A 21,419-nucleotide genomic window follows, 5' to 3' on the forward strand; every position below is an offset into this window, starting at 1 on the left:
GAAAACTCCCAGGCTAGGGATCGAATTAGAGTTGCAGTTGCCAGCCTACACCACAGCTGCAGCACAAAGGCATCTGAGCCACATCTGCGACCCACACCACAGCTCGCAGCAACGCTGGAACCCCAGCCCACTGAGCAAGGCCAGGAATCAAACCCATGTCCTCATAGGTATTAGTTGGGTTCATAACTCACTGAGCCACAACAGAAACTCCCTACGTTAAATTTTTTTTTTTTTTTTTTTTTTTTTTTTTTTTTTTTTTTTTTGTCTTTCTGCTATTTCTTTGGGCTGCTCCCGCGGCATATGGAGGTTCCCAGGCTAGGGGTCGAATTGGAACTGTAGCTGCCAGCCTACGCCAGAGCCACAGCAACGCAGGATCCGAGCCGAGTCTGCAACCTATACCACAGCTCACGGCAACGCCGGATCGTTAACCCACTGAGCAAGGGCAGGGACCGAACCCACAACCTCATGGTTCCTAGTCGGATTCGTTAACCACTGCGCCACGACGGGAACTCCCCTACATTAAATTTTAATGTAAAAATTAATAGGTGATAATTCAGAAGAAATGCTGTCTTTTATTTCCCATCTTTAATTTTTTTATTTAATCATAAATACTCCTCTAATCCCAAGGTAAGTATAGTAACTTATTTTTAAAAGCAGTTATTCTTGTGAAAGATGTATGCTAGCCAGTAGTTACACAATAAAATTTGAAGCAATTTAAAGTCATTAACAAAAAATCTTATGATTTTCTGCTTTTATATTTTAGATATGCATCTCTTGCTTTAAAAAAAAATGATGATGCAAAGATGGCTGTGAAAGAAATGAATGATATAGAAATAAATGGAAAATCAGTGAATGTTTGGCTTGTCAAAACTCCTGCGGAATGCACAGCACCACTTTCCTCCAAAAATGGAAATAAAGTTAGTTTCAATAATCTGGAGAAAAGCATCAGCAAAGAAATCAACTCAGCCTCCTCTCTTTCCAGACTGCCCAGAACTAGGCCAAGGCATCTGGGATCTGAGCAAGACAGTGAGTTTTTCCCTTTTGACCAAAAGGTGAGTTTTCTTGACAGAACCCTTAAATGGTCTTTTGTATGTACCACATTGCAATAAGTAGCTTTGTAGGATGAGTAACTCTAAGGTAGCAGTCCTAAAGTCAGGTAAGAAGGTTAATTTGAATGGTTTCTGACACTGGCTCCACCCTAACCTGCTTTCATACAGCTCCAGTTCCTCCCGGAGGAAGTACAGATCTTTGCAGACCTAGCTTCAGACACTCATTTCTCACAGGCGCTCTGCCAGTGCTTTGCTGTCTTTCTGTGTCTTTATTCTTGGACAGTATTACTCTGTAAGTAATTAATTACACTGTCATCATTCTTTTTTCCACAGCTAACTTTGTCTCATAATTATTGAAACCATTAAATATAGTCTTTACTGAGGAAGGTGATCGAGTCGACTTGCTCACTCTTCTCTCTCCACTGCTCAGCAGAACGCCCGGCATCTCTAGGCATTCCGCTGATTTTCTTAACATTTATGCACAGGGAAGTTCATTCTTCTTGTTGCCTTAGAGTTCAGACACAGGCACGTAGGCGTGCGGCCACCGCCACCACCAAGGTATAGAGCAGTGTCGTCATGCCAGAACTCTCATGTGCTCTGCTGTTTTGTTTTTATAAGTTTACCTTTTCCAGAATATCCTGTGAATAAGAATATCATCTAGCCTCATCAGGCTGGCTTCTTTCAATTTAGTGTATTTTCTTACTGAGTTCTGAGAGTTTGTTATATTCTGAATATAAATCATTTATCAGATAGATGTGTGATTTGCAAATACTTTTTCCCAGCCTGTACTCTGTCTTTTCGTTCTTTTAATAGTGTCATTCTCAGAACAGGAGTTAGGAATTTTGATGAGTTGCAGTTGTGATTTTAATGTCGTATCTAAGAAATCTTTGCATAATAAATGGTCACAAAGATTTTGAATTATTTTTTATATAATGTGTGAGATGAATTGAGGTGGTTTGGGTTTGTGTTTTTGTTTTGTTTGTGGAATTGTTCAGCATCATTGTTGAAAAGACTATCCTGGAGCTCCTGTTGTGGCTCATTGGGTTAAGAACCTGACTAATATCCATGAGGATGCAAGGTTGATCTCTGGCCTCAGTGGCTTAAGGATCCAGCATTGCTACAAGGCTGCAGCATAGGCTGCGAATGCGGCTCAGATCTGGCGTATCTGTGGCATCAGCTGTGGCTTCGGTTTGACCCCTAACCTGGGAACTTCCATATGCTGCAGGTGTGGCCCTAAAAAGACCAAAAAAAAAAAAAAAAAAAAGAAGAAAAAGAAGAAGAAAAGAAAAGACTCTCCTATCTCTACTGAATTCACCGTTGTCAGAAATCACTTGATCATGTTTGTGTGGCTCTGTTTCTAGACTGTCTTTTCTGTCAGTCTCTTTGTCAGAGTTTCGGCCAGTGCTACACGATCTTGATGAGTATAGATTTACAGAAGTCTTAAAATCAGGTAGAATTAGTTCTCCAACTTTATTCTTTTTTACAGTTGTTTTGGCTATTCTATTCTCTTTGTCTTTCTGTATAGATTTCATAATTCTGCCTGTCAATATCTATTTTAAAACCTAGCTTGGAATGAGAACTCCAAACTGTACATATTTAAAGTACACAGATCATTGAGTTTTGACAAATTTATATATCCCATGTCAACTCCATCATTCCAAAAAGTTCCCCAGACCCTTTCTCAAATCCATCTCCCGCCTGTCCAACTCCAGGCCAGCCCTGACCTGCTTTCTGTCATTGCATGTTAATTTTGTCTTTCCTAGAGTTTTAGAAGTATGGAATCCCAGTTTATATTCTTCTATAATATGTTTGAGATTCATTTATGTCTGTGTATATCAGTAATGATTGTTTTTATTGCTGAGTAGTATTCCATTGTGTGGCTGTATGATATTTATCTGTTGACTTTTTTTTTTTTTTTTCCTATTTCTTTGGGCGGCTCCCGCAGCATATGGAGGCTCCAGCCCACGCCAGAGCCACAGCAACTCGGGATCCGAGCCGCGTCTGCAACCTACACCACAGCTCACGGCAACGCTGGATCGTTAACCCACTGAGCAAGGGCAAGGATCGAACCCGCAACCTCATGGTTCCTAGTCGGATTCCTTAACCACTGCGCCACGACGGGAACTCCTGTTCACTTATTTTTGGAAGTTAGGGTTGCTTCCACTGTTGGCCTTTTAAGGATAAAGCTGCTATGAACACTGCTGGGAAAAAAAAAAAAAAAGATTAGCAATTCTGGATCAGCACCTTCTCAGTTGGAGTAGAGTCTGTGAGGTTGCCCTCATAGAACATTTTAATTAACCCACACAAGGTGGTCATCCTACTGAAAGTGAGTAAGAATATCTGCTACTCTATGTTAAAATATTTTTTTTTGCCAAACCGATAGTGAAAACTGTTATCTCATTGTTTCTGCTATTGCAGGGTATTTGCAACTTTCTGTTTCTATTTTCAATCACTGTAGCATTGACAAACTTTATATTTGTATATTTTTACACAGTTGGTATTATTCATATCCTATTTATATACTTTTGTGTGTTTTTCTGCTGGAATCTTATTGGAATCCAAAAAAATAGAAACCTGTACTTCGATTTTTACGGGAATTATTTTGACTCTACTGATCAGAGAAAAATCTTTTTTTTTTTTTTTTTTTTTTTTGCCTTTTTAGGGCCACAGCCTTGGCATATGGAGGTTCCTAGGCGAGGGGTCGAATCAGAACTGCAGCTGCCAGCCTACACCGCAGCCACAGCAACAGAGGATCTGAGCCACATCTGCAGCCTACACGGCGGCAGCTCACAGCAACGCCAGATCCTTATAACCCACTGAGCAAGCCCAGGGATTGAACCTGTGTCCTCGTGGTTCCTAGTCAGATTCATTTCTGCTGAGCCACAGCAGCAACTCCAGAAAATTCCTTTTTAATAAATGGAGGAAAGAATACATATTTGTTGAATAAGTGAATCTAGTTTTTTACTTAATAAGACAAAGGGCTCTCTCCTCCCTATGTCCTTTTCCCCGTCCTTTCCTAATTCCTGGAGTGGTCCCACTTCTTTTCGTACCGTTCGTGGCTTCTTGTCTGTTCAGATCTGTCTTTACTTGCAGGCAGGTCCAGTTCTTCCTCCGACAACATGTTGCACTTTGCCTTCTTTTAAAGTTACCATAGTTGTTTTACTGCCAGACTTCCCAAACAGATAGTTTATACGCAGCATCTGGGTTTCTTTGATTGTTTCTCTTCTTCCCCTAATAGTCTAACCTCAGTATCTCGCCTTTTACTTAAGCTGCGCTTTCTGTAGTCACCAGGGACCTTTATCTTGTTCTTTCTCCCCACCTGCCTGCCTTTTGACCGCGGAGTCTGCTTGATGCTGATTGTTCCCTTCTTTCAACTCTTTCCTTTCGTCTCAGTGACATTTCATGTTTAGGATAGGTTTGTGTGTGTTGGTTTTGGTTTTGGTTTTGGTGCATAACCTCAGTCCGCAATAGGAAGGAAGGAAGCAAAGTATGGTTTGGGCTACGTGGGGCCTCCCTCGGGCAGCACACATGGTTTCTTGCCTCTGCGTCCCTGTACGCTCCATTCTGCTGCTCTCTGCACACTGGCTTTCTTTTTTTCAGAGCCGCACCCACAGCATATGGAGGTTCCCAGGCTAGGGGTCCAACTGGAGCTACAGCTGCCGGCCTCCACCACAGCCACAGCCACAGCCACACAGGATCCGAGCTGTGTCTGCGAACTACGCCACAGCTCATGGCAGATGCGGCTCGGATCCTGCGTGGCTGTGGCTCTGGCGTAGGCCGGCAGCTACAGCTCCAATTAGACCCCCAGCCTGGGAACCTCCATATGCCGAGGGTGCGGCCCCAGAAAAGATGAAACAAGAACAAGAAAAAAGAAAACATTGTCTGCAGTGAGCAGGGTGGTGATGATTAATAGCCACAGATGCATAACCTGGCTTTGCTCCTACTCACCGTGTGACTGGCCAGTCACCTTCCCTCTGTGTCTCAGCTGCCTTGGTTTAAAACGGGGGCCTTCCCCTGGGGCGCCGCAGGGTTGGCAGTGTCTCTGCAGTGCTGGGGCGGAGGTTCAGGCCCCAGCCCGGCACAGTGGGTTAGCGATCAGGCATTACCACAGCTGCAGCTCAGCTCTGACCCTGGCCCAGGAACTCCATGTGCTGCGGGGCAGCCGACACATTAGTTAATTAAATGGGAGGAGTTCCTAACTCACCAGTGTTATGAGCCTTAAATAGTTTCATACAGAAAATTTCTTAAAACAGTGCCTGACCTGGAGAATGTACTCAGTAAATAGTAGCTATCGTTATGTATTAGTAATTTGACTCTTTCTTGGAAAACTTATCCTCTCTATGGTTTCAACTATTGCTTAAGCTATTGTATCCCAAAATTATTTATTTATTCAACAAACAGCACACCGGCTGTGTGCACCATTGCAGGCACTGGGAAAGCAGCAGACAGAAATCTCTGCTCCTCCAGAGCGTAAAGCTAACGAGGGGATAAGGCAGTAAGTGAATAAAATCGTAATATTCTGATGTGACAGGTCTAATATTTTGAATATCTTGCCTGACTATTTATTTATTTATTTATTTTTTTGGCTGCACCCATGGCATGTGGAAGGGCCAGGGCCAGGGATAAGCAGGGCCACAGCAGTGACAACGCCAGATCCTTAACCCACTGAGCCACTAGAGAACGCCCTGACTTTTCGTCTAGGCTTTAAAGTGTCAGCTCTTCCTTTGTTGAAATTTTGTGGGTTGTGCAGTGACTTTATATAATTTATAGCCTATTGCCTGGTTAATTGTAACTCATTGGTTATTCTAAGTTCGTCTCTTCGGCTGGATCAGAGGCGATACATACGAGATGGAGGCCCCGTTTTATAGCACTGTCCCCACCCCACCCCGCCCTCCCCACATCCTATTCTGGGCATATAGTTCGTGTTCATTACATATTTGGTAAATAAGATATAGAAAATGTGATATAAATATGGTATTTATAATTGCCTTGTAGACCAGCCTTTCTCTCAGGTTGGGTGAGGAAATCAACCCTTCACGCCCTAAGCCTAAAATATCCATTGTGTGTAATGAATTAACCTCTCATTCCTGTGCATCTGGAATAGAACTGGTAATTCCATCAGGGAGAATCGAGAAGATAGTTAACATCATTTTCTGTGTTCTGTGGATTAGGTCAGGAATCCGTCTTAAGAGAGGCTTAAACGTAGCCCTTCTACTTTATTGTGTGTTTGGCATTTTTTAACTATAGGTCCTGAACGCATCTCAAGTAAATCTACTTGGTAGAAAAAAAAAATTCCAAATCGAAGTAAATGTCTTAGGAATTTTGATTTTACTATGTGTCATTTTTAAATTTAGAATAAACCACACACACACACACACACACACACACACAGTTCCCATCGTGGCTCAGCAGAAACGAATCTGACTAGTATCCATGAGGACTCAGGTTTGATCCCTGACCTTGCTTTTAGTGGGTTAAGGATCTGATGTTGCCATGAGCTGTGGTGTAGGTCTCAGATGTGGCTCAGATCTGGTGTTGCTGTGGCTGTGATGTAGGCTGGCAGCTACAGCTCCGATTCAACCCCTAGCCTGGGAACCTCCATATGCCGTGGGTGTGGCCCTAAAGTAAAACAAGGGAAAAAAAGAATAAGCTAGATTGTCTCTATATAATTGTTACTGATTTAAAGAAAACTTTTAAAATGTTTATTTAGGGTGTCAAGAAGAATTGTAAACAGATTGAATCTGCTAAATTATTACCTGATACACCTATTCAATTCCTACCTCCAAATACATTGAACCTGCGTAGCCTTACCAAGATCATGAAGAGACTGACTGAACTATATCCAGAAGTTAGCAGGTAACAACAATTACATCGAAACTCTTAAGATGTGTATATGTAGAAAATAACTTAGCCACAGTTAGGGTACGTTACGTTGGAAAGGACCAAAAGCTCATGCATATTCTCCTTTTGCACAGAGACCGTATTATAGACGCTCTGCAGGAAGTAAGACTAAATCATCGCGGTTTCCTGCACGGCTTATCTATTAGTACTATTGTGGAAATGACTTCTTCTGTTTTGGAAAACTCTGCTTCCAAAAGCAGTAAGAGGTAAGTCAGTCCTACCTTTCGTATTTAAATAGTACTTGAACATTTTAAACCATGAATTCCATTTCTTTTCAAATAAAAATAATATTAAATTTGAAATAATACTATAAGAGCTAAAAACAAACATACTCTATTAGTTAACTGTAATGCAAAACCAATTACACCAAAATTAATTGCCTTAAACAGCTTTTATCACCTCCTAGTTTGCAGGTCAGGATTCAGGATTGGCTTGGCTAGGTGGCTTTAGCTTGGGGACACTCATGATGTTGCAGTCAAGATGTTGGCCTGGGCTCTAGTCACTGGGACGCTTGCCTGAGACTAGAAGACCTGCTTGCAAGGCGGCTCATTCCCACGACTGTTGGCAGGAGGCCCCCCGCTACTCATCACGTGGACTTTGCCATAGGGCTGCTTGAGTGTCCTTTTTATCAGGGCATCTGGCTTCTTCAGCGCAGGAGCTATCAGCAGGTGGGGATGGGGGCAGGGCGCAAGATGGAAGCTGCAGTACCTTTTGTGACCCACCCGCGAGACACTCCGTCATTCTGCCACATCCTGTCAGATGCGACTCCCTGTGCAGTCCACACCCCACCTCTTAAAGAAAGCTGCATCAAAGAGTGTGTGTAGCTACTTTTAAATTCCCACACACACACCTAGAATCCTTTTTTATAAAGTAATGGATGGGGGCTTGTTTCCAGTTGTGGCTATCTAGGTGATTAAAGCTGACTTTCCAGGGAGAACAGCTAGAAAGCTGAGTAAATAGCAAGACATCTGCTAGAGGGCCCTAGAGCGCCATCAGGATACTGCAGACGGCTGGTAAGACATTAGTCTCAGGGAAACACACCCATTGTGTGGGAGCACTTTCCCCTTGTATGTTGGCAGGTGGCGCCCTGGGAGTTATAGGGACCCTGCTGATAGCGTTGAAGCCACACGGGTGGAGCCTTGGTGAACTCTTAGCAGTGGAGCTGGGGTGCCAACAGCCTTTTCTCTAGGAGTAACTTTGAACCAGATCATTCCTCTGAGGGACTGTAGCTCCGCTTCACATTTTATTGCCTGAATGAGACTGTGGTGATGTAGGGTTGCTGGCTCTGCCGGGCACCTAGAGGAAGTGAAAGAAATGGAAGAAAGTAGTAGCATTTTAGGCCCCAGATTGTTTCTGTCAAAAATGTTGCACATACTGATTATTTTGTAAATAAGGAAACGCCGTCAAAGATGACTCATCACAAATGAAACAAGACCACATGCATGAAAATGAGCATGAACCTTAAGTAACAGAGGCGTTCCCATCATGGCTCAGTGGTTAACGAATCCGACTAGGAACCATGAGGTTGCGGGTTCGATCCCTGGCCTTGCTCAATGGGTTGAGGATCCGGCATTGCCACAAGCTGTGGTGTAGGTCGCAGATGCGGCTCGGATCCTGCATTGCTATGGCTGTGGTGTAGGCTGGCAGTTGCAGCTCCAACTAGACGCCTAGCCTGGGAACCTCCATATGCCAAGGGAGTGGCCCTAGAAAAGGCAAAAAAAAAAAAAAAAAAGAGTAATAGAAATTATCCACAGGGACTCCAGCTGTTGAAGGTACCACGTGCTCTTTTAAGCTCCCTAATGAAAACGTGGGCTTTCACTCCCTCCCCCTGAATCTGGGCTGACCTTTCCATCTTCTTTGACAAGTTGCGCCTTTTTTTTTTTTCTTTTTAGGGCTGCACCTGTGGCATATTCCCAGGCTGGGGGTCGAATTGAACTACAGCTGCTGGCCTGCACCACAGCCACAGCAACACGGGATCCAAGCCATGTCTGTGACCTATACTGCACAGCTCACAGCAACGCCGGATCCTCACCCTGCTGAGCAGGGCCAGGAATCAGACCTGCCTCCTCATGGATACCAGTCGGATTCGTTTCCACTGCTCCACAACGGGAACTCCCAGTTGTACCATTTTCAAGCCTACTCTTTCAGGAGACTTTGCTCACTCTGCTGTCTCGGAAGTTTGCCACAGCCCCGTGAAGCAGCCCAGCGGCCTCTGCTGGAGGACAAGAAACTCCCACCATCCTTCAGCGTCTGCACGGGGTTGGTTCTAGGACCTCCCTGCAGGTACCAAAATGTGGAGATGCCCAGAAGTTCCGTTTGTAGTTCAGTGGATTAAGAACCTGACTAGGATCCATGAGGATGCAGGTTTGCTCCCTGGCCTTGCTCAGTGGATTAAGTATCCAGCACCGCCATGAGCTGAGGCGTAGGATTTGCATGTAACCTGCACACATCCTCCTGTATACTTTAGATCACCTCTAGATTATTTGTAACATCTAATACAACTGTAAATACCAATATGAATAGTTGTAAATACAGTATAAATGCTCCTATAAATAGTTACCAGAGTATAGCAAATTCAGGTTTTGCTTTTTGGAACTTTCTGGAATCTTTTTTTCCCCAAATATTATCAATCCAAGATTAGTTGAATCTACGGATGCAGAACTTGTGGGTATGGAGGACATGGAAGATCGCCAAGGCATTCCAGCCGACAGCCAGCTGCCCCTCAACTTGTGACAGAATCGGTGTAGATGAGTGGTGCATAGATGCAGGAGTGAGCCCAACCAAGATGAGACGTGTCACCCAAATGAGTCTGGTTCATTGCTAACTGGCAGAATTAGAAGCGAAATAAATGGTCATTGTTTTAAGCCAAGTTTTGAAGGCGATTTGTTACACAGCAAAACTAATTCGATGTGTTATGTTCAAGGAGCAAAAGACAGGATTGAGAATTTTAGTGTAGAACTGGAAATATTTGTTAGATGGAAATTCCATTAATAAAGCACTAGAATAATGTAAATAACTCAGTTAATAGCTTCTACAGCATTTTAAACAAATTATTTGAAGTAAGACTAAGAAAGGTCAGAAAAAATATAAAATGAAGCACAGAGATAAAAGAATGGAAAATGCAAAAGAAAAGGTAAGAGGCAAAGATACGTTGAGAAGGCCTAACTATTTGTGCAACTGGGGTTTTAACCAAAAAAAGAGAAGAGGAAGAAAATAGAGCAGAGTATTGGAAAAAATTAAATTAAAACATCCAGCCAAAAATGTAGTAAAGCCCTTTCAGATCCTAAGCAGACAAAACTAGACTCAGTTCATGAGAAAAACTGCTTGAATATGATCCTTGTGACCTCGGTTTGAAAGTCAGTCAGAACCATTCACTGAGCCTCAAAGCCTCGTGAATAAGGGGTGTGCAAGAGAAATAGAAGCCTGTGTGCATGTGCGTGTGCGCACCTCAGAAAAAACTCAAAAATCCAAGCTGCAAAGAAAATCTGTAAAGCAGCTAGAAGGAAAGAAATTTCCCTTAAATGCGCAATAATTAAACTGACATCTGATTCTCAACAGAAGCCATCAAATAATTCTACCAACCCAGGATTTTATACTCACAAAAAGAAACTTCAAGAATAAGTATGAAGTAAATTTATTTTTTTTCCAGTTTTTTGTATTACTCAAATGAATTTGTCACATCTGTAGTTGTATAATGACCGTAACAATCTGATTTCACAGGATTTCCATCCCACAGCCCAAGCACATCCCCCCACCCCCTAAACTGTCTCCTCCGGAGACCATAAGTTTTTCAATGTCTGTGAGTCAGCGTCTGTTCTGCAAAGAAGTTCCGTCTGTCCTTTTTTCAGATTCCACATGTCAGTGAAGGCACTGGATGTTGGTGTCTTATTGTACGGCTAACTTCACTTAGCATGATAGTTTCTCGGTCCATCCATGTTGCAAAAAATGCTGGTATTTCGTTCTTTTTAATGGCCGAGTAATATTCCATTGTGTATATGTGTGCCACATCTTCTGGATCCACTCCTCTGTCGATGGACATTTAGGTGGTTTCCATGTCTTGGCTATTGCAAATAGTGCTGCAGTGAACATTGGGAAGTAAATTTATTTTTACTCAACTAAAAATTAAGGTAATTTGTTACTTAGAAGATCCATTGTAGTAAAGAAAATACTAGAGAGTATTTTCTAGGAGGAAGGAAAGTGATTTGAGATGAAAGGTCAGAGAGAGAAGAATTGATGATCAAAATGTCTATATCAGCTAATACCATTTACACAAGAATAGTAGTGTTTTTAGGGTATAATGAACATACGACAATAGAAGCATGTAAGCTGAAATGAGATTAAGTACTATAACTGTTTAAGTACCTTATAGTTGGGGGTCCTCCGTGCCTCCCCGAGGCTTAGTGATTCATTTGGGGGACTCACATGATACAGGATGCAGTTGGACTCATGACTGTGATTTATGGTGAAAGGATAGAAAGCAAAACGAGCAGAGGGAGAAGGCACACAGGGTGGGTTTGGGGAAAATCAGATGTAAGCCTGCCAGAGTCCTCGCCTGGGACACGCCTGGTTCCTCCAGCGATACGTTAGGACAGCACATTCGAGATGCTGTCCACCAGGAAAGCTCCTCGGAGACTCGGTGCCTGCTTTGTGACTGGGGGCTGAGTCGCATTCGTACCAAAGAAGGAACTCGGCTGTTCAGCGTAAACCACGTTGTTTAGGCCCTCTTGGCCCAGTGAGCTGCTCTTACCTAAGATCTTAAGCTCCTAGACCCCTGGGCCAGTCTTACAAACAGGTCTTTGTATGGGTAGCAGTCATCTCAACCCTTTTCTACATATGTACCCGTTGATGTCAGACTCTGATAAATCGAGTTTGGTTGTAATCACTAAAAGAAATTTTTTTAAAGCATACAAAAAATAAAGGTGGACCTCACTTTACCCCATATGCAAAACGAACTGGAAGTTCCCATTGTGATGCAGCGGAAACAAATCTCACTAGTATCGTGAGGATGTGGGTTCGATCCCTGGCCTCGCTCAGTGGGTTAAGGATCCAGTGTTGCCGTGAGCTGTGGTGTAGGTTGCAGATGCAGCTCAGATCCCATGTGGCTGTGGCAAAGGCCAGCAGCTGCGAACTTACATATGCCGCAGGTGTGGCCCTAAAAAGCAAAAAAAATTTTAAATTTAAAAATAAAACAAAAAATCAAAATGGATCAGAGACCTAAACATAAGAGCTAAAACTGAAAGTCTTAGACGAAAACTCAGAGTAAGAGCTTCACAACGTTGGATTTGGCATTGATTTCCTGCATATGATACCGAAAACATAGACAACAAAAGAAAAGGTAAACTTGAACAAAATTTAAAACTTGGATACATAAAGACACTATCAACAATGAAAAGGCAACCCACAGACTAGGAAAATATTTGTATATCATGTATCTGATAAGGGTTAATATCCCTAGTATATATAAAAACATATAGAGAATACCTGCAGCCTAACAACAAAACCAAAATCCCCGTTTAAAAAATGGACAGAGGATGGATTTGAAAATATATTTATGCCAAGAAGATACGCACGTGGCCACTAAGCACATGAAAATAGGTCACTGTCATTGCTCATTAGGGAAATGCGGTCGAAACCTCAGTGAGGTAAGACCTCACAGCCATGAGGACGGCAGTCACCCCACTGGCAACAGAAGAGTGTTGAGGAGGGTGTGGAACAACTGGAAGCTGCGCTGCGCTGCGCTGCCGGGGACATGAAATAGTGCAGCCGCTGTGGAGACGGTGTGGCAGTTCCTCGGATCTTTAAACTAGAAGTATCATGTGGCCGACAAGTCCCCTTCTGAGTGCTTACCGAGTTGAGTGATATGCTTGGCCAAGGGGTAGGATTTAATGGTAAATATATATACTTCTCCTATCGTACCACACTCACGTGATAAGTGAATTTAAGGACAATGCTTGGTTTAGTGGTCAGTGCACTGATAACTACATTTTTCTGGAATTTTGGATTTAGCCTCATCAGCACATTTTATTGTTGATTCCTTCTTTTCTTGACCCGTAGAATTTCCTTGGAAAGCTGAGTTCCGTCCTACAAAGAATGTTCTACGGCACTTAGGAAAAAGTTGTAATAGGAAGATGGCGGGATTAAATAAGTTTGATAAATGGATTTAGCTGTTTATAATAATCTGCTTGGTATAGCCCTCTCTTTATACCTAGCAACTGTTGTTTCTACAATATAATGATTTTCTCTGTATAAAGTAAAAGGATAAAATTTAATACTTATCATCCTTATATTTCAAACTTGTCACTTAGAGACTTGAAGCTGCATATTTTGGACCAGAAACAAAGATGAGGTCCATTTTTAAAATCTGTGCTAAATCAGTTTTTAAAATATTGACCAAGAAAAGGTTTATTATTATTTCAGTTTTTAAAGTGATTTCCATCCATGAAAACTATAATGTACCTGAAGTCCTTAGTTCTGGTTTTCAGCTGTCTTAAGGCTCTTACATTGCACGGTAGGATTAATAGATAAACTGAATCCTCGTTACACATTTTGGAATACGTGTTTTTTAAGCTTTCAAGGTAATGAAATTAGTGTTGTGATACATTTAGACGTATTTTCCCAGTTTTCACTAGGAAGAAGGAACCCCTTCCAGTGCTTTGGTAAAGTACTTACATGTAAGTGGTCACCCGACTGAGTGTGTGCCTGTTGTGATAAGTTCCGTTAGGTTAGGTTAGAGTGTAAGTTGGAACTCTTTTCAAAACCTACCTCTGTGCTTTATCTGATAACATAAATTTCTACAATTGCTTTCCTTTAGCGTACTGTTTAAAGCTGGAGTTTTACTGCTAATAAGATGAACATTTAATTGTGCATTTTCTTCTTCAGATGTTTAGAGCACTCGATGTTTAGTTGGTATTGTTTTATTAAAAGTTACCCACTTCACACGCTTGGTGTACTTATTTTTAATAAAGATAGGCTCTGTAGTAAGATTTAATACTCTGCAGATTTGATGGCATTTTCCAAGTATAAATGAACCTATCAGTGTTTAGAAGGAGTATACCTGGACAGTGAGGCTATAGATCAAACTATTGGATTTCAAATTTATCCTCTTTCATGGAATTTTTGGGCTTGTTTCATATACTGATTTGTCTCCAGTTGTTACCAGACCCACTCCACATGTCTACCAGGAATTGAGTTCCAGGACGTGAAAGATAAAGGGACTATTAATAAAGAAACTTGAGAAGCATCAAATTAATAGATGGTTTCTCCACTTTTGGCCACACGTCAAGTTAGTAGAATCCTAAAATTATGGAGATTTCTTCCTGTATGTTGAATCTCATGGTTATTTATACTAAAAGGCTACCTTCAGACTAGCCTTTTTGAATAAGGTTGATACATGGATTTGACGTTATTTTTAACATACTAGCAGCAATGAGAAATATGCCTCTGATCGTTTGTTTCAAAAGGATTTATTGAAGTGGAATGTCCTTTTAGGATACATAGACCAAATTTCTGAATTCAGTGTGGGGGAAAATACCAAAAGGATTGATCATTTGAAATTACGACTTTGAGATTCTTTGAAATAAGGATGTCCTCTTCAAAACCTAAAAGTGTAAAAATCAGGCAGCATTTAGATCGAAAGACTTTCAGTCAGCCCCGACCAGTGACTGATCACTGCTAATAAATTGCTTCCCAAGTACAGTGTAGAAATTGGAGTAATCTTTTGGAACTGCAAGTGAAAAATCAGTATGTGTCTTATTCTCCAAATTCTCTAATTTGACATTGTTTAGTTAAAATTGTAAAATTTAGAAGACCGGCCAAATTATCCAAGTTTCCAAATATCTTCAACCAGCAGAGTTTTAGATAGTTTTAGCATTCTTAATTATGGCTCAGAATCATTTTTATTTAATGCTGTATTATTGACACACCAAAGAGCACTTTAGCTAGATCAACTAGAATATGCAAATAATTTTGTTTGGAGAAAACTGGAGACCTGAAATGCTATAAAATACCCTGAGAGTGGACTTCCCTGGTGGCTCAGGGGGTTAAAGCTCGGCTATTGTCATTGCTGTGGCATGGGTTCGATCTCTGGCCCAGGAACTTCCACATGTCACAGGCGTAAAAAAAAAAAAACGACTCAGAGCGGAGACACAGACCCACACACTTACCGGTGCCCGATCTGATCAGAGAGAGGTGACTAGAAAGCAGTGGGGAAGTACTTTAGACCGAATAATGAATGGTGCTAGATCAAACTGAAATTGGACCCCCGGTTTATACCGTATACAAAATTTACTCTAGGTGAATTATAGACTTCAAAGTAAAATAACACTGTAAAACTCATAAAATAAAAAAATACCCTGAGACTATCACACAAAAAACGGGAGTTTTTTTTTTTTTTGGCGTGGCTATGGCGTAGGCTGGCAGCTACAGCTCCAATTCGACCCCTAGCCTGGGAACTTCCATATGCCTCAGGTGCAGCCCTAAAAAGACACCCCCCCAAAAAAAAAGTGGGACTAAAACTCCCACTTGGCTCTATCTGATGCCAGTACTCTGGTTAAGGGAGATAGATGATGTGTGTACTGAGCAGCTCGATGTTACAGGCAGTTTCTTTTTAACCAGTTCTTCAGCCAGAGTTCTCCCTATAGTAACTTATTTTTCATTATTGATCATTGTCACTTACTGCAAAGTATCTCTCTGGCGTATAGAAAATGTTTAATAAATGTTGGGTCTTGTGGCCTCCGAAATGACGGCCCTCGGAGTTTCATCGTGGCGCAGCAGAAATGAATCTGACTAGGATCCATGAGGATGTGGCTCAGATCCTGAATTACTGTGACTGGTGTAGACGGGCAGCTGCAGCTCTGATTCGATCCCCTAGCCTGGGAACTTCCATATGCTGTGGTGCAGCCCTAAAAAAGCAAGAAATAATAATAACAAAATAATAGTTCTCTAAACTGACCAGTCCTCATGCCCAAAGCTATGAATGTGTGACGTGGCAAAAGGGAATTATGGTTCTGGGAAGCAAGTCTGGTTGCTCGTCAGCTAAGCTTGCGATGGGAAGACGGTCCTGCCTTATCTGGGCGGGCAGGAGACAGAACCAGAGAAACAGCATCTCAAGAAGGGCTCCGCCCACTGCTGCTCGCCTGGAAGCCGAGGAAGGTACCTAGGAACCAGGGAATGCGAGGGGCCTCTAGAAGCCGGAGAAGGCGAGGAAGCACATCGACCCCGGAGCTGCCAGCGGGACGCCGCCCTGCCGACATTCTTGGTTTTAGCCTGGCGACACCCCTCTCTGACTTGTGCCCTCGGAAGTGTGAGACACTAGATTTGCATTGTTGAAGCAATTAGTTACCGCTAGGAACAATATAAATTGTTTATGGGTTCTGGGTATCTGCCTGAATTTTCTTTTTTTAAGTATTTTTTTATTCAACTATAGTCGATTTACAGTATTTGCCTGAATTTCCGTCCTCGAGGATAAAATGAGGATGAGCTCTGAGTATGAACTAAACCCCAGCCATTAGTATTTATGTAGAACATGTACCTTAGTAACGACGTGATGCTTAGGGATAGTCGTAGTCCCCTGACACATCTGAGAAGTGTCATTATTATTCATATCGACAACATCGATTGTTATATAAACAGCGTGGCCTTTCCTGCCAGGAAGCCGAGAGCCAGACTCGTGCGTCATTCCTAACAGCGGACCTGCGGTCCGTGAGGGCAGGCTCCGAAGCCGGGTTCTCTTGGTCCAGGTTCCTGCCCAAGTCTGTCAGCCGTGTTCAGCCTTGGGCAGGTTACCTAGTTTCCCTGTGCCTCAGTCGCCTGGCCTGGGGACCGGAGATGGGGTGTCTGCCCTAAGGACTTGTATGGATAGGAGAGCATTTTCGGGGGTCCTGCTGTTGGGAGCGCGTCATGAGGCAGGGTGAGGTCCGAGCCTTCGCTGCTGTACCCCTCCCCTGGCTTTGCTGTAGGACCCTCTTGTTTGCTTTCATTCTGCTTTACCGACTGTCTTTTTTCTTTCTCTTCTATGAATGCCTCCAACCTCCCTCAGAATTTCTTAGAGCGAGGCAAGCCGTAAGTTAGGATGTTAGTAATTGAATCAAGAACCTGCTATTTCTTTTTTTCTTTTTTTCTTTTTCTTTTTTCTTTCTTTTTTTTTTAAAGGCCACAACAGTGGCATATGGAAGTCAAATTGGAGCTGCACCTGCCAGCTTACACCACAGCCACAGCAATGCCAGATCGGAGCCACATCTGTGGCCTCCACCACAGCTCACAGCAAGCCCAGTCCTTAACCCACGGAGCGAGGCCCACGTCCTCATGGATGCTAGTCGGGTTCATGACCACTGAGCCACAATGGGAACGCCCTCTTTTCTTTGAGCACAATATTTAGAGACTGACCTGGTGAGTAGCTGCGCTCGCTGCTGTTGGAGTTGGTTGTAGGCCCTCTCAGCAGACAGAACTAGGAAATACATGTGTGTTTCTGTTAGTCGTTGCATCCAGACACATTCAATCCTAGCTGACACAGCAAGTCATTCCAGCATTGCTAAGTCATGCCCCTGGGAGAAACCTTTACTGACTGGAGCACAGCATCGGCTTTCCGTTCTTTTTGTCTTTTAGCCTTTGTCCATGATCACCGTCAGTGCGGCTGTGTTACGTGTTTGTAATAACGTCTGGGGGAGAGGCGGGGTTCTGCTCCTGCGTGTGGAATCTCCCCGGTTTTCCGCAGTGGCTCTGTTGAGTCGACGTTGCGGTATTTTAAACATTCTTACATGTCTGCTGTAAGACATGATCTTTCTGGTGGCTTCCCATTCACCCTCAGGCGCCTCTGACAGCCCCGCCTGCCTCTGCCCCCAGTTCTCGGTCGGCCTTCGCCTCCACTGGGTGGGATGGGATGTGAAAGTCCACACTTTGGCATTTCCTGGTTGTCTTTTTTTTTTTTTTTTTTTTTTTTTTTTTTTTTTGTCTTTTTGCCATTTCTAGGGCTACTCCCTCGGCATATGGAAGTTCCCAGGCTAGGGGTCCAGTTGGAACTGTAGCCACCAGCCTACACCAGAGCCACAGCAACGGGGAATCCGAGCCACATCTATAACCGACACCACTGCTCACGGCAACGCCGGATCCTTAACCCACTGAGTGAAGCCAGGGATGGAACCCGCAACCTCATGGTTCCTAGTCAGATTCGTTAACCACTGTGCCACGACGGGAACTCTTAGTTCTCTCTTTTGCTCAGTTATTTTGCAGTTCCAGCATTCTCCCAAGTGATGCTGGACAGCATAGTTTTGTGTAGAATGTGCTTTTTTGTTTGTTTGTTTTGCCTTTTCTAGAGCCACTCCCATGGCACATGTGCGTTTCCAGGCTAGGGGTCTAACTGGAGCTGTAGCTGCCAGCCTCCACCACAGCCCCAGCAACGTGAGATCCGAGCTGCGTCTATGACCTACACCACAGTTTATGGCAATGCTGGGTCCTTAGCCCACTGAGCGAGGCCAGGGATGGAACCCGCAACCTCATGGTTCCTAGTCAGATTCATTAACCACTGCACCACGACGGGAACTCCTAGAATGTACTTCTTGTTTTTGTTTGACTTGGGGAAAGAGGGAAATAGGCAAACCATTCTCCTCAGCCACTTGCAAGTCCCAAGTGTTTTGGTCTTGACAGGGGGACTTTCTTGGAGCTTTGAACTTGATGAAGCTGAGTGCTCCTGAGATGCTGCTGGTTGTTTAATGGGCACCTGGCAGTTGTACTGTGCAAAGCACAGAGCTAAGTTGTAACTGCTTATAAGCACATCTTTGGAACCACTAAATTCCTCATTGCTATTGACTAACGTGTAACTTCTGAATTTTTGAGGACACCAGCCAAACCTTCCCCTTTGTATCAGCAAATGATGGAGAAGCCATCTGAGAACTCTGGATGCGGAACTGTGTTCTGCCGTTTCCCGGTTTGCGTTGCTTCCACGGAGAGCCCTCCGGCCGCCTTACCTCTGTTCCTCTGAACGTATTTTCTTCTCTGGCTATTTTTCAGGTTTTCTTTTTATTACTGGTTTTAAGCAATGTGTGGTGTGCCTTGATGTGGTTTGTCGATATTCTTGAATTTATAGATTTACCAAACAATTTTTACACAACGGTTCACATAGTTTTGTTTGATAGGACCCAGTAAAGCCACTTGAAGTCCTCTCATAGTCCTCTGGGGCTTTGTTCTTTTGTTTGCTTAAGCCTTTGTTCTGAGATGTGGTAGTTACTTGGAAATCATTTTGATCTTGTCAGTTCTTGCTTTTAAGCTTTGTTAGGTGGCCCCAGGACAGCCTGTACCACTTTTCACAACTGCAAAGGCAGTGACTCTCTCTGCTGTTCTGCGTATCTCAAGGTTTTGCCACTACGGCTGGTGGAGCTGGAGCTTTTCCAGCCCCCGGTGAGCATCTAGGGAGTCTTCCAACCTGCTCCTTGCCAGGGGGTGTTCTTCCTGCCTCGGGCCGTGTCCTCCTGTGCCCGTGGTGACCAGTGTTGAGCTAAGACTCAAAGGGGACCCTTCTGCGGCTTTTCTCTGCACAGCTCTTCCTCTCAGGTACCCCGCAGCCCTGCCGTTCTCGCTGCCTGGCTTCCCCGTCTCTGTCTCCCCAGCTCTGGGAGCCCTTGGGCTCTGTTTGGGTTCTCCTCCCTCCCTGGGTCTGGAAGCTGCAGGCGGCGAGCAGCTGTCAGGGTCACCTCACTTCCCTCCCCGATCTTAGGGGTCCTGCCCTCACGGCCTCTGGCCCAGTGTGACCACTGCTGTTTCCTCTGTTTTGTCCAGTAGTTTGGTGTCTGGGGAGAGGGTACATCCACTCCCTCTGACTTTGTCGTGGCTGGAAGCGGAAGTCTTAGGTTAAGTTTGAATTTTGACCAGGTCACAATTCAGTGTTGGTCAGGTCTTGTTGACCTGTCTGGACTGTGTCTTTAACCCGACTCTGCATGCAGTAAAGCACGTGGCCCTTTTCTCCCCTTTTCCAGAGTTTAGCCTAGCATCCAACTGGATGGAGGCGCCCAGGGAGAGGGATGCGTTTGCATGCTACCAGCTGGAAATACAAATTCATTGGACAGAATCTAGCCAGGGCAAAACGGTCAACTCAGGTTATGTGTCGTGGCTGTAAGGACATGTGATAATGGGTCTGTCTCTCTTTCTCCCTTTGCAGAAGGGAAAACCCATAGTAATTACTGGGGCCTCTCTCATCCAGACCCAAGGCGCAGATAGGAAAACCACTGGGGGAGAGGGTGCATGCTGTGGACACCAACTCTGGCGTCCCCAAGAGAAGTGTGAACTTCCGAAGTCTGTGAACTTGAGAAATAGGCTTTTTGCTCCGTCTGCATATCTGTTAGGTGTGTGTGCGGAGCTAGAAGGCAGAGGACTTCTGCTGCCCAAGCCCTGCCTCCTGCTGCCCTTGAGCCTCGAAGAGAGAATGTTGCAAACAGTGGTGCAGGTGTAGGAGTCCCGTGCCCTGAGCAGTAAGAGGGGGCTCAGCTATAAGAAGACGCGGAGAGGCCCACACGCCAAGGCTGGAAAGGGTGGCTCCAAGGGGCCAGTGGAGGCTGGGTCTGAGAGGAGCAGAGATGCCTGCCCTCCCCCTCACTGGTGCCCAGGTGGCAGTGGACCTGTCCTGGGGTTGGGCTGGGGCCCCACTCATCTCCCCCAGCCGTGCCTTTCCCACCTGGCATGGTCCCCGGTCACTGGCCCTTTACTCTGGCCTGCTGCGCTCCCATGCTCTCTTCCCACCCAGCCCTCAAGACGTCCTGCGCTGCAGCTCAGCTGCGTACCAGGCCCCTGCGTGTGACTGAGACCTTCGCAGGTTCTTCACTAGATGCACCAGCCGCAGGGCGAGACCTGCGTCCTTTACCTGGCACAGCTTTGCACATGGCCGGGACTCAAATGTCTCTTAATATTTAAGTGAGGGAGGCCGGGCCACCCATGGGGGTGTATCTTCCTAAGGTTCAGCAAGAGGGGCCACTCAAGAGAGCCTGTGCCCCCTCCCATCTGACACAGACCCCTCTGGCCACCTGGGAGTCTGAGTCAGATGCCACTCAGGTTGTAGGCCTGCCAGCCTTGAGCGCCCTCCCTCCTGTTCTCTGAGCTGACAGCAGGTGGCCCTCTTCCCCCTCGTTTAGCAGGGAACGGCTGACCACGGAATCCAGAATCCGGCACTAGGCACCCTGCTGAGTCCAAGTGATGTGACCATGGCTGTCGGGGTAGCGACCTCCTCCTCCAAAGGCAGCGCCTGATTGCTTAGCATGAGCATAGATGTACCAGTGGTTCAGCATTCTCCCTGGAATAGGCTGGTTGTAGGTCTCAGACTCGGCCCAGGTCTGGCCTGTTGCTGTGGCTGTGGTGCAGGCCGGCGGCTACAGCTCTGATTTAGTCCTTAGCCTGGGAACTTCCATATGTGGCAGGTGTGGCCCTAAAATAAAAATCAAAAAACAAAAACAGAAGGCAGTACTGCAAGGCCAAACCCAGCCACTAGTA

The 21,419-nt window shown here is 44.5% G+C and overlaps 1 protein-coding gene across 2 annotated transcripts in view; it reads left to right on the top strand.

Moving 5' to 3' along the window:
- Window positions 1–13,886, top strand: part of RBM44 (RNA binding motif protein 44) — a 37,169-nt gene extending 23,283 nt beyond the window's left edge. Inside the window, exons 13-16 of one of the 2 annotated variants that reach the window (XM_021075455.1) lie at window positions 764–1,052; window positions 6,760–6,905; window positions 7,025–7,156; window positions 12,567–13,886. In XM_021075455.1, the coding sequence (XP_020931114.1) occupies window positions 764–1,052; window positions 6,760–6,905; window positions 7,025–7,156; window positions 12,567–12,591 (592 nt within the window). In that variant the 3' untranslated portion in view covers window positions 12,592–13,886. The remainder of the gene's footprint in view (window positions 1–763; window positions 1,053–6,759; window positions 6,906–7,024; window positions 7,157–12,566) is intronic. The other variant, XM_021075456.1, reaches the window with a different exon arrangement.

The sequence above is a fragment of the Sus scrofa genome, chromosome 15, assembly GCF_000003025.6.
Source record: "Sus scrofa isolate TJ Tabasco breed Duroc chromosome 15, Sscrofa11.1, whole genome shotgun sequence".
NCBI lineage: Eukaryota > Metazoa > Chordata > Mammalia > Artiodactyla > Suidae > Sus > Sus scrofa.